This window comes from Gossypium raimondii, chromosome 1 (assembly GCF_025698545.1).
Source record: "Gossypium raimondii isolate GPD5lz chromosome 1, ASM2569854v1, whole genome shotgun sequence".
In the NCBI taxonomy this organism is placed as follows: domain Eukaryota; kingdom Viridiplantae; phylum Streptophyta; class Magnoliopsida; order Malvales; family Malvaceae; genus Gossypium; species Gossypium raimondii.
Window position 1 is genome coordinate 49929108 of NC_068565.1, and position 13420 is coordinate 49942527.

Genomic DNA, 13420 nt, shown 5'->3' on the forward strand with positions numbered 1-13420 from the left:
TAATATCAATTACTACTATATTATCTCATCTTTCAATATGTTAGGTATAAGTTTAGCATATTATGGATTTTAGCTGTACTTTCATATATTTTATTTTTAGCCTAATAATAAATAAAAATCTAAATATGATTAATAATTAATTTTTAATAAAATTAAGAAAAAAAAAAGTGGGAAGTGGGAACTCCCTATTTCCTTTTTTTTCTTCTCATTTTTTCCCATAAGTCCATTTTTATTTTAAGGGTGTAATTAAATTATTAGTAAATTTACATTTTAGTCTGAAAGCTTTTATTTGAGTCATTAGATTGTTAATTTTTTTTTGAAGTTTGGCTAATGAGTCCCAAGCGATGACGGCGGTTGATTTGATTGATCAATACTCATCAAGGACTAGAAGAACATACCTTAGATCCAAGTCGATCTAACGGTTTGCATAAGAGATTGAAAAAGGAAGTTGTTTGATTTTGGTTCATAGGTTCGTGACATTCAAAATTATTTCATGGAAAAAAAAACTAAACTGTAGAAAAGACGGAAAATGAGAGCTTGTGATTGGTGCAGGCGGTGTGAACAACGTTTTAACAATCCAATGACTTAAATGAAAACTTTCAAATAGTTTAATAACCATTTTGTAACTTTTTGAAGTTAAGTGACCAAAACGTAAACTTACTGACATTTGATATTATTTACCCGTATTTTAATTTAAATATAAATTTAATTTTAATAATTTATTATAGTACATTTGTCGACATCTAATCTTATTTATCGAATCTAAAAACTCCGCTAGCAATTAAAAAATATATTTTCCATCTCATAAAATATAACTGGAGTAGTCGATAACGTTGAAGAGTCTCCTTCCAAAACTCAGTTTCTCACTCTAAATTTTCCACAATTAAAATATAAATCTCCTCAAAACTACCCGCTTCTCTCTCAAATTCTCTTTTATTATTTTTCAAGGTTTAAAGTGTTCGTATAATGCCACAGGGCAATCTGGAAACCCTCGTTTCCGCCTGTGCTTGCGGCTCTTGCGACAACAAAATTGTCTGCGAGACTTTAACAACCACCGAAGGCGACTACGACGACTGCCTCCACACGGCGGAGAAACTTCTCGAAGAAGAAACCCCTCCGGATTTTCCTCCAGAATCGTTTTTGTTATCCAAAGACGCTGAGCTCGTCTGGTTCGATAGCAACGCTTTTCTAGAACGGAAAGATTCGCAGAAACGGAACTCCGTTTCGAACTCTACAAATCTTAATCCTAATCTCAACTCAGTTCCGAATTCTCAACGCTTTTCTTTGAGAAAATCTAAGGCTTCGATCCTCGGATTACCGAAACCACAGAAATCTTGCTTCGTTGAAACAAAGAACCGGAAGCCTGGAAACACCAGATTGTTTCCTAAACGATCCGGTTCGGTTAAATCGGATCCGCCCGTCATTGAACCTTCTTCGCCTAAAGTTTCTTGCATGGGAAGAGTCAGATCGAAACGAGACCGTAATCGCCGATTAAAAAAGAACCGCCAAAAATCAGCCGGAACCGAAACAGTTAAAAAGAAAACAACGAGGACAGGGAGCGGTTTCTTCTCGAGTTTCCGTGCTATTTTCCGGTGCAATAGTAAAGCACGTGAGTCACACGCTCTGCCATTAACACTGTCGCCGCCGCGAGACAGTGACATTAGGTCTCGTTTGCCGCCGCATGATGGTGATGACGTATTGAATGTAGCTCCTGAAATAGCGGAGAGTGGACCGGTTGCAGAGCCGGTCAGTCTAGGTGGAATGAAGCGGTTCTCGTCGGGTAGGAGATCGGAGACGTTAATCTGAACCGTGTGGAGAACCGGTTCCCTGAGTGGTGGGCCATAGCTAAGGTCGTGGGTTTGGTTTTTGGTCGTAGTTGGTAACTTGCTGGTCCCGCCTAATGCGCTAAACTTCCTTCGTGGTGGCGTGGCATGATAAATTAGCGGTTTCCTTTGAAGGTAAAAAACCAAAACAAACAGATTTAATTTTCAAAATTTCCACGCTCTTTTCTCTCTCTAAAAAACCAAAAAAAAAAAAAAGAAAAAAGAAAAGGTTTGATTTCATTTTATAGTACTGTCACTGGGATGATGCTCATAAGCGTTTTTCTGTAATCTTCCTTTTGCTATTTTAATAAAACTTCAAAACAACCATGTAAAATTTTATATTCTCTGAATATTTTTTTTATCATTTATCATAAATTCTAATTTAAAGAGATTGAATTATGTCATAAATATAAAATTAAATTTTCATTTATAGCATAGTATATTTAACTATCTATTTTCGAAGGAAAAGGCAAAGGAAGTATCAAGAGTTTTACATCCTTAAGGGCATGTAGATTACTAGTTTTATGGCACACCCTATGGGTGAAAATAATGGTATATCAACTTATATTTAGGGTCGAGTAAAATTTGATTCAATTTAAAATTTTGAATTTTTCTTAAATTTGGAGTTAATTGAATTGAATAATTGAATAACCTTTTGGTCTCTGTTGTTAAAGTTTGAAAATGAGCAAATTGATTTTTCTCAACAAAATTAAAAAAATTTATATTTATATTTTTAAAAATTATAAAAATTTTAAAAAATACATAAAGAAAGTTAAAAATTTTCTAGAATAATAATTTTGGGATTTAAATAACTTAATTAATAATTCAAGTCTATCATACTGAAGTATTTTTATTATTATTTTATTTTAAAAAGTTGTAAAATATATATTGTTTCAAATTTATATGCTCTAACATGAAATTAGTTATATTGTAACAAGATTTCAAATCAAGTTAAGATAATAAAATAAGACTCCTCAACTCGATTAACTTAAAATTTTTTATTTAATTCGATCGAACGCTCACCCCAAGATATATTTATAAAAATTTACATTAAAATTGAGTTCTTAGTTGACTTTAACTTGTTAAGTGAAAGTTCAAAATTTATGTCTTGGGTTCAAATTCTATTATAATATTGATTTTATTAAAAATATGAAAAGATAAAAATTAATATTTATTTTACTAATTTTTAACTGAATTGTTGTTAATCAAAATTTAATATAAGTATAAATATTTTGAAGACACATGAGTGATGAAGTATTTAAGTGAAAATTGTGTTTAATAATAATAAATAAATAAGCTTCAAGTTTTATAATGTCTTTGTGATTTTTAGATTTTTTATTAGTCTAATTTTATTAATTATATTGTAATTCTAATTTATTCTAAAAAAGTTATAGTAATAATAAATAGTTTGATATCAAGAATCAAGTGAAAGAAACAAACAAAATATAAGTCAAATATTAGTACTCTAAGAAATTATATTAGTTTGAATTCAAATGTTTATATTTTATTAGTTTTAAAGCTAACTTCATACATAAATGAGTATTTTTAGTAAAGAGGAAAATATTTGGTATATTGTCGGTGAAGTTTTAAACTCGCAAGTAGAGTTAAAGAGTTAAAAAAAGAGATATTTGACAATTTTTAAGGCTACTTGTGGAATAAAAAAAGTATACTGCCAATGAATACTAACCCTTTAATAAAATGTCTATTTTTACTCGTAATCTTTCCTTAATATTAGGCTTAGAGAAAATGCGTTGAAATGCACTCGAACTCATATTCTCTTAATTATTGTAATAATAATAATACCAACAAGACTACAACCTAATTTATAAATAGATAGATTTTATTAAAAAATATCAATGAGTAGCTTTTTTAAAGATAGTTATGCAATATTAAAATGTTTGAATTTAGTGAAAAAAAGCGGTTAAAAAATACTCTGAAAAAGAAAAAAAATGTTCGTAAAAGTTTATGTTTTGATCATTCAAGTTCAATTGATAGTGTCGTTCAAAGTTGTTTCATGAAAAAAATTGAACTATAGAAAAATAGGAGAGCTTTCAATTGGTCCAGATGGTGCAAATAGAGAAATTCATACAACAACAATTTTAATAGTCTAATGACTTAAATGAAAACTTTCGAATAGTTCAATGACCATTTTGTAACTTGTTGAAATTAAATGAGGAAAACTAAAACCGGGTGTAATTTACCCAAATAAAAAAAAATCTTTTTTCTTAATAAAAAAACAACAACATGACTACTATATATATTCTAAATTTCATTTAATTCTTATCTGAACAATGTGGAAATTGTTGACTGCTAAAGTGGATGGCATTAGGAAAATGGTTTATATTCTTTTGACTACCTTAAATGTCTTATTCAGAGTCCCATTTTTCACTTTATTTTTCTTTTTAAATTTCGAAAACGACATTTCATGTTAAAAGTTAAAATATTTTCACTTCTTTCAATTCTCTAACACATAAAAAAAAAAAGTTTTTCAATGCATTCGATTTGACTTGTCTTTGAATTTTGTCGATTGGATTTTGTCGAAATCAGAGGCGAAAGCTTTTGACACTTTCGAAAATTTTCATTAAACCTTTTAAAAATTTTAAAATATTCTCATTAAATTCTCCAAAATTTTAAAAAAATTTAATTTGATCCTCGAATTTTAACGTCACTGATCAATACCCGATGTTATTAAGATCTAAAGAATAAATATATTGAAGCACTTTTCGTATTAATAATAAAATAGGTATATAGTTAACTAACTTCATTTTCCTTTTGATTTGATACAAAGGGAGTCACATAACTCCAACCTAAGATCTCTAGTAAAATCCGACACCGCCCGGCCTTACTTGAATTAAGGCTAAGCAAATGCTGTTATATAGGACCATAAATGAACCGAACTTGAAAGAACATATTCAAAAGACCCGATGATTATTGAGCATAGGTTGCTCTTAAATACTCCACTATTTCTGCACTTTCAAACATTTGAACTCCAGTATTTGGATCTTCCAAATAAGGTACCTGCCAACCATATATATATATACACACATTGCCAAATCATGAAAAATGAGCTTTATAGATGTTGAAACTTGTTGAGAAAATCATAAAGATACCTGAAAATGTCCGGCTTTCTCATAGAGGATCTGCCGTTTCGGGCTGCCTCGAGCACAACTGATTGAAGAGAAAATGATGAATTAGTACCAAATTGTCTAGTACCATGTCTTGGTGCAACCATTTTAATGTATATGCATAAATGAATAAAGGGCATGCGTGTCGATCAAATCCGCACGGGAACGATGGAAATGATGATGATCATCATGATTTGTCCATCAAACAGTTGTGATGCAAGAAAAACTTATTCACAATGGCTTGTCTGTTCTTGCTAAACTTGTATGAAACATCTTAAGGTAAACATTTGGCCTTATATATATATAACAAAAGCATCGATAGAGCAAACAGCTCAGACAGGTAAGACACCGTTGTTGTTGAAATTAGAGTTTAGGTAAACAAACATGGTGAGTTTCCATAGAAAATGATGAATTAGTAAAAATTGTCTGGTACCATGTCTTGGTGCAACTCATTTAATGCATATGCATAAATGAATAAAGGGCATGCATGTCGATCAAATTCGCATGGGAACAATGGAAATGATGATCATCATCATGATTTATCCATCAAACAGTTGTGATACAAGAAAAACCTATCCACAGTGGCTTGTCTGTTCTTACTAGACTTGTATGAAAAATCTCAAGGTAAACATTTGCAAGCAGCTCAGACAGGTAAGATGCCGTTGTTGTTGAAATTAGAGTTTAGGTAAACAAACATGATGAGTTTCATGGATCATTAACATACAAGAAAATACGATGGTTGTAAGAAGATTGACCAAATTGAGTTGAGAGACATCTTGGGAATTTACCTGCGCTGAATGTGCGGTAACTCTAATTCTACCAGCACTTCTCGTACAATCTTACAGAATGGAGAACCCTAAACGGCAAAAAGAAAGAGTAGGAACTTGTTTACGTATTTAAACTAATAAAAAGAAATGGTAGTTGCCATGCATTTTAGAGAAGGAACTGAATCACTAAACATAAATATCAGCGAAAAAATCAAGATTCTTTTTAATAGTTTAATACCTCGTATGACCATATCTCGAGTGGCTTGGGAGGCAATTTTGATAGGGTGTAGGAATTTCCCTGCGTAAAACAAGTTCAGATTTACAGTGTCTGCCGAAAAGCAGCAAACTTATGTGGTAATTTTAGCATAATTTCTTTGACAAATAAGCAAGTTGATGACGCATAAGAAATCGGAAAATAATAAAAAAAGAGTTTCTTCACCTATATCTTCAAAATGTAATAAAATAAGAATTTTACGATCTGTCTTACCCTTCCCATCCGACCTATCATTGCAAATCCTGCTGTCAATGTCTGCAACCAACAAAAAAGAATTATGAAGATTTCATTGAGAGCGACAAAAATTATAATAAGAACAGTTACTGACCGTCAATAGACCGAGTGATAGCATGAAAGGGACACTTCCATCACCTAAAACACGAGAGAACACACAGAGATCAGTCAGTGACTATAGCGAACTAAGTTACTAAGAAACTAAAACGTAAGCTGAGAATTTCGAGGTATCTTTTATACAGATCAGTCTAGAGTAGGTAGTAATCAAAAACACAAAAACAGCTCGATCAGTATAAAATCAGAAGAATACATGTATGTATTGCGCATAGATTTATGAAAATCTAATACATAGGTTTACCAAGAAATAGAAGGAACATAACCGTAGTATGTAGATGTAACAATGTTGCTAAGAAACTAAAATGTAAAACAATAATTTCGAGATATCTTATATACAAATTAGCCTGGAAGAGATGAGAATCAAGACATGTTACACGGATACCTGTTAACCTTAGAAGAAGTAAGGAAACTCATTTTCTAGAATATTCTAAAATGCCAATTGAAAAACAGAAAGCAACTACATTAGTACAGAAACGGAAGACTACGTATATGCATCGAGTCTAGATATATCCACAGCTATGATCCTTACATTAACCAAGAAATAGAAGAAACATAACTGTAGTACGTAGATCTAACTACACGTACCATATTTTTCGACCAGATACTTTATTATGTCATCTGATTCATACATAGCAACTCCTGTATTCGGATCCACCTGAAACCCAAAAACAAATATTAAAGCTGAACTCCCACTTTATATCACTCTTTTCAGTACCAATTCAATGGCTTTTTAAATACAAGTAATTTAGCCAAGAGTTCATTTGAGTACAATAAAAGCACAAGGACTTGCTTAGAAAATGGTGAAATTCAGGGGCTCGTTTTGTAATTTAACCAAGGATTAATGAAGTGAGAAGAAGTGGAGCAGAGGAAAGATATCTAACCATGTAAGGGAACTGCTGCTTTCCACCCATCTGAGCAACTTTGGGACGAAAATTCGGACCATTTTTGGGGCAAGGATAAAACAGAACATCAATGTCCAAAACTGCAACAATTTCCCTAACCTGCGTATTAATAAAATTTGTCGGTCTAAAACACAAAGAATATCACGGATTATGATTTCGGTAATATGTTCAGAGGAAAAAACCAAAGTTTTATTATGAACCTCATACATGAAGCTTAGTGACCCTAGTTTGAACTAATGCTTCATTACGGAAAAAAAAGGAGAAAAAGGTCGTATTTCGGGGAGTATAGCTATCCTATCACTAATTAGAAGGATGATGCTATGCATCAATAACTAAATGTTAATGCCTGTAATCCTCCGGTCATGTTAAATGGACACGTCTAGGTGGTGTAAGAAGTGAACCCGACTATTCAATGCGATAGAAGTGAAAAGAAGAATTAATAGATGTCGATTATATACTACCTTTCGACAAAATGGACAACTGAAGTTGCAGGCAGTCCGCATTATCCGTTATTTTATGGAAAAAAGAAACACATAAGAGTCAATCTTCATCAGATGAAACGTGAAAAACTAAATTCAAGAATAAAGGGTAAAAAAGCTATCCAGATTGAAAAATGATGAAGGGTAAGTTACCCTTCAAACTCATATATCTCGATAGGCTTCTCCGGACGAGGGCCTATCTTCGATGTCTCTTTCACCTTCGAGCCTGTTAAATATAGCTATGATTATCAACATTTAGCCATTCGATTTGAGAACTATTTAACTTGCACCAGGTGTTTGACAAAATGTCACAGAGAAGGAAGGAAACGAAACGAAAGAATTGAACCCCATACCTCCTAGTTCTAAAGAATATTGGCCTGGTGGAATCTCCTTCTCAGAAACTAAAGATGCTGAATAGCTGCCACAGTACAAGAAGATACAAATTTCATCAAATGAAGTGGCACAATTACAGCCTATGCCCATAATAATTGATTATCATTAACAAAATTTCCAAGTAATTCAACTTGATAATCATTAATTTTACTTATTCATAATATCTAAAAGCTGCTATTTAGAAGTATTTTAAACTAATCCCTGTTTCCACATAACTAAAGTCATCATCCCATCTCTTTTCAACCCTTAAGAATCACACTTAGAAACTAAACTAAACAAAAGAAGGGATCATACATACCCAGAAACAAAAACACCAGTTCCCAACCGAAAGAACAAAGCAAGAGATGCCCCAACAATATCCCAAGTCTTGTCGGGTCTAATTGCAAATCGCTTTGGCTCTGGCGGCTTGAAGTTGGGAGGAGGAGCAAAAGTTGTAGCTGTAGTAGTAGTAGTAGAAGAAGAAGAAGAAGAAGAGGAAAAGCTTGGGTTTTCTTCTTCTTTGGTACTGGTTTGGGAATTTGAGGCTTTAATGGAAATGGAAAGTTGCCTTGATTGTTTACGCAAAGGAAGCGACGAGAAAAGTGGGAGTTTGGGGATGTTAAGGATTCCCGCCACCGCCATGTTTACTCCCTAAGGTTTTTGCTTGATGAGAGATTTGTGTGAGAGAATGAAAGCTTGTGTTTTCTTTGGGGAGTGGTTGTTGTGAAACCAGGAAAACGGGGGATCCATTGTTGTCCTTGTTTTCAGTTGTGACAAGACATAGACTGTGACGGGTAAGGCAACAAGGACGCGACATTGATTGTACTAAATTTAAGAGATAATAATAGATTTAGTCTTTAAAGTTTATTTTTTTTAATTTCATCCTTGACTTTTAAAAAAAAGTTTAATTTGATCATCTAACATTCCGAAAAAAATTGATTTGATTTTTTTAACCGAAATACTAATTAAAATTTTAAATATGTTAATCCACGTGGTAATTTGCATCTACTTTATGTTAATTTTTTATTTGAAATTTGAATTTTTAAACAAGTTTTAAATTATTTATTAACATGATACATAAAACAAATAATGTCATATCGGCATGTAGTACATGTGGATTGTCACGTCAATATTATTAAAAAATTTAATATGTTAGTCAGCATTTTCGTTAAAGAAAAGCGATTACTCTTTTTAAAAGCTTAGTTATCAAATTTTACTCAAAAATATAAGAACCAAATTGACGAAAAATAAAAATGTTCAGTGTTAAATTTATTATTATGGCTAAATTAAATTTAACCATTCTTAAAGTTTTATTAAAAAGAATTTAGCCTAAACATGTTCATGAGTCAGGCCACCTGGCCTGGTCTGAAGGCTCGCCCGAAATGTGGGAGAGTTTGGACAAAAATATAGACTCGAAAAATGGGCATATACAAAAAAATAATGCCCATTTAAAAAACGGGTCGGGCCTCTAGTAAGGCATTTTTGCCCTAGCTCGACCCAAATTAACTAAAGGACAAAAAATCTACTCTATTTTTTGTTTGTTTTATAATGCTATTTTCTTGTTGTTTTCTCCTTATTTTGCTACCATTTTATTATTATATTGTTATTGTTTGGATATTGTATAATTACTGTTTTATTGTTAGTTTTGTTATTATTTTAAAGACGTTTGTTAATTTTATTATTATTTTAGAGGCATTTGCTTGTTAAGTTGCATCTATCTTAGTGTTATTTAAGTATACATATTTTTAAAATTTATTTTCAATTTGTTGGGAAATATTTATTTTGAAGTTTTAGTATTTTGATGTATTATATATATTTAAAAATTATATAAAATAATATAACAAATTAATACTGGTAGTGGGCCGGGTTTTAGCATTTTTATCCGGGTAGGGCTCGGGCAAAATTTTAGGCCAATTTTTCAGGTTGGGCTTAGCAATTGGGCCTAAATTTTTAGTTGAGCCCGACCTGGCCCATTAACACCTCTAATTTAGTCCAATTAAATTTTATAATACTATTTATTTTTATTACTATGAATTGAAATTTTTGGGAAACTAATATCAATTTTCAATTCAACCAGTTGGATTGTTTATTCAACTATTCAATAATAGGGGGCTGGTAGGGCCCCGATTTCTTTAAAATGAAAAATTTTCTATTTAGGTCATTTAAAATTTTAAAATCTTAAATTAATAAAAGTAAAATTACATTTTGACCCCCTAAAATGATAATAAAATGGATTTAATTCTTTAAAAATTATAAAGATATAAGCTATTCAAATGGAGAAATTACATTTTACTATCACAAAAATTAAATTAAATTTCGGCCCCCTAAAAGAATTTTCTTCCTTCGCCCCTGAGCTCTATGCTTGAGTGTCAAAATACATACAAAGCTATATATCATTTTAAGTAGTAAACACATTAACAAAGTCCGATTCATACATATAGACTCGTATTATACAACCGGTAATTAATGATTAATTAAACTAGAAACCTCAATTTTAACCTTTTCAAAAGTATAAAAAGCAAGTGATTGGGAGAAAGGATTGTATGAAACTGTGATTTCATGTCATTCCTATCACTTTCAAATAGGAGCATGACAAATCAGATTTTCTCTCCTGAAAAATTCAAAACCAACTAAAAATGTTTAAAATCAGGAGGAAAAATCTGATTTGTAATGCTCCTAATTGAAAGGGATAGGAATGACATGGAATCACAGTTTCATACAATACCTTCTTAGTGATTAGTGAGTTCAATTGACGAATTAATGATTACATTTTAAACTTGTTGATCCTAAATCTATTGCCACTAATCTTAATCCCTCTCGGTCTCTTTACTCACTTCTAGATTTAGAATTCGCCACTAGATTGTAGCTCTCACTTGAAAAGTACTTAACGAACTAGATTGGAATGACTAATTAGAATAATATCAATCATAAACATGCATTAAATTAACCAATCTAATCAAGTAACAACACAACCCCTCACACCAAATTCATTACTTAATCTTATCATCACCAATATTCATCACTAATCACATAACAAATTAGTTACACATGGATAACACAAATAAAACATCCAACAATGGAAATCAATATTATAAATTACAAATTATAAAAAGATCAAGGTTTAAAAATGCTTAATTAAATGTAGATGTTGAAAACCCAAATTTAAGGTTTCGTTGAATGTGCGTTTACCTTCAGTGTAGTGCGTTTAGTTTTTTTTTTCTTTTTTTTTTGTTTTACGCTACAATATAGCTACAATGTTTAATCTCACTGCCATCGTATATTAACAGCAAATAAACGTACCGCTCATCCAAAAAGACCCTTAAATCCTTCGTAGACTTGACCTGTCGGACAAAAATTGAGAATGAAGGTAAAGAAAACTTAGAGGGCGTTTGGTTGGGGGGAATGCATGCGTGTTCCCCTATGCAGCGGGCCCACAACCAAACGGGTGTTTGGTTCGCTGTAAAAGGATTACAGCTCGAATCGGTTACTGGCCTATTACCCTCATTGCCCGTAATAGGCATTACGCCCCCTCAGCGCCGATTAGGTATTCTGCCCTCTTTTCATCTTTCCTATTCCATTTTCTGCCCTCATCATCAAGCTTCCGATTCTCCCATGTTTCCTTGCAGAGGTAATTTCTTTTCCCTTCCTTCGGTTCTTGTCGTTCATTTCTTTTATTTTCTTCATTTTATCAAGAATGAAAAACTGATTTCTAGAGGTATTTTCACTGTTTCCTTAAAATCGATTTCCCTTTTCTTTCCAGAGGTATTTTAGCAGCTCGCACTCTTCCCCGATTTATTTTACAGGTTAGTTTTCCATGTTCGATTGAAAAAATTGTTCAATCCTTAAGCTAAATGGTTTTATGGGTTGTGTGTTATGTTCTGCTTACATCTCTTAAGCTAATAGTATGTGATGAAATCCATTTTATAGATTGCTTGTCTGTGATAAAGTAAAAGTTTTATGGGTTGCTTGTTATGTTTTGCTCCTGATTGCTGTTACGTAATGGCATAATCAGTGGTTCTGCTTCTAATTTAGCATGATTAAGGATGCTCAGGTTATTTTGTGTTAACTTTGCTACAACTATGCTGATTACAGTTGAAGCATTTGAAGTGGCATAATCAGTGGTATATTTTGTGTTAACTTTGTTGCAACTATCCTAAATACATCTATTGAAGCACTTGAAATGCCCTGAATTTAGGCGATAAAGTGAAATTTAGAACGTGATTCTGAAGTATAAAGTGGAATGCATTTTGTGATTGGGATTAGTTTTCAGTTATTTAACTGCATACCAATATATTTAAAAAGCCATGAATTGGAATTTTCCAAAGCAACTTGTATAACCTTATCATATTTTAGTGTGCGATGGTGAAGCTTTAAGAGGGCTCTTAGTTTGTTCTTAATTGCATGTATCATGTGAATACCTACAACACGGAAGCAATAGAGAGTTTGCTGGACAGAGATTAAGACATTTGGATATAAAAAAGAAGAAACAAAGTAAAAAAGGGAAGTCAAAGGAAAAAGTTATCTATGTTACTCGGACTAATGTGAGTGTTAGATATAAGTGTGTATTCGACATTGGTATGTTTTACTTCTTTAAAGTTTTCCAATTTATTTGGAGTGCCTTTGGATGGTCATACACCCATACCTTTGTTTGGATATCTGTCCAACATGGGTACATCAAGAAAAATTAAGACTTGGAGCAACATAGTTGAATTAAAGTCATCAACTTATGGCCTGGTATACCATTTAAGGAATAAGAAAGATCAGTGTATGCCCCTGGTGGAATACAAATTTTAAGTTACCTTATTTTAAGAAAAAAAAACTGTTGTAAGGCTACCTTTGCTTCTACCTGTGTAAGGAGTTTCGTAGAGGTTCATGTGTAAAGAGTTTCGTAGATGTTTCCGAATGTTATCTACTCTCTGCCTCTGCACTATTTTCTTTTAAATGAGTTCCTTGAGCTAGTTTGATAAGCATGAAAGTCATACTGTTTTTTTATAGTGTGTTGTTTTTTAAGGATAATTGAATTTCTCAAACAAGTTAGGATACTATTTTAATTGAGGTTATGTCATGTTGCTATATATCTACATTAGTAAACAGTAGTAAACTGTTTGATAAGCATGAAAGTGAAACTGTTAGCAGATGATTAATTGGGATTGATCAATTTTAAGAGCTGATTTTTACTGAGAAAATGCGCAACAACTGTTTTGACTAGCTTGTTTGTTTCATATCTTGTTCGATTATTTGTTTAGGTGGTTGTAATAATTAGCAAATCAGTTTTGAGTGACTATTGTAATGGTTAGTGCAAAACAATATATTTTTATTATTTTTTA

The 13420-nt window shown here is 32.0% G+C and overlaps 3 protein-coding genes across 3 annotated transcripts in view; 1 reads left to right on the top strand and 2 right to left on the bottom strand.

Moving 5' to 3' along the window:
• LOC105786339 (F-box/kelch-repeat protein At1g57790) overlaps positions 1-13420 on the bottom strand; it is an 83304-nt gene that overhangs the window by 19203 nt on the left and 50681 nt on the right. The window lies entirely within an intron of this gene.
• On the top strand, positions 830-2164 carry LOC105786340 (uncharacterized). Its single transcript, XM_012612717.2, has one exon. The coding sequence runs from the start codon at positions 967-969 to the stop codon at positions 1804-1806; it is 840 nt and encodes a 279-aa protein (XP_012468171.1). The 5' UTR covers positions 830-966; the 3' UTR covers positions 1807-2164.
• Positions 4533-8852, bottom strand: LOC105786341 (uncharacterized). The gene is made up of 12 exons (XM_012612718.2): positions 8413-8852; positions 8075-8139; positions 7875-7947; positions 7704-7722; positions 7222-7341; positions 6926-6995; positions 6318-6361; positions 6203-6244; positions 5954-6013; positions 5737-5804; positions 4934-4991; positions 4533-4841 (listed from the first exon to the last, which is right to left on the bottom strand). The coding sequence occupies exons 1-12, from the start codon at positions 8733-8735 to the stop codon at positions 4752-4754; spliced, it is 1032 nt and encodes a 343-aa protein (XP_012468172.1). The 5' UTR covers positions 8736-8852; the 3' UTR covers positions 4533-4751.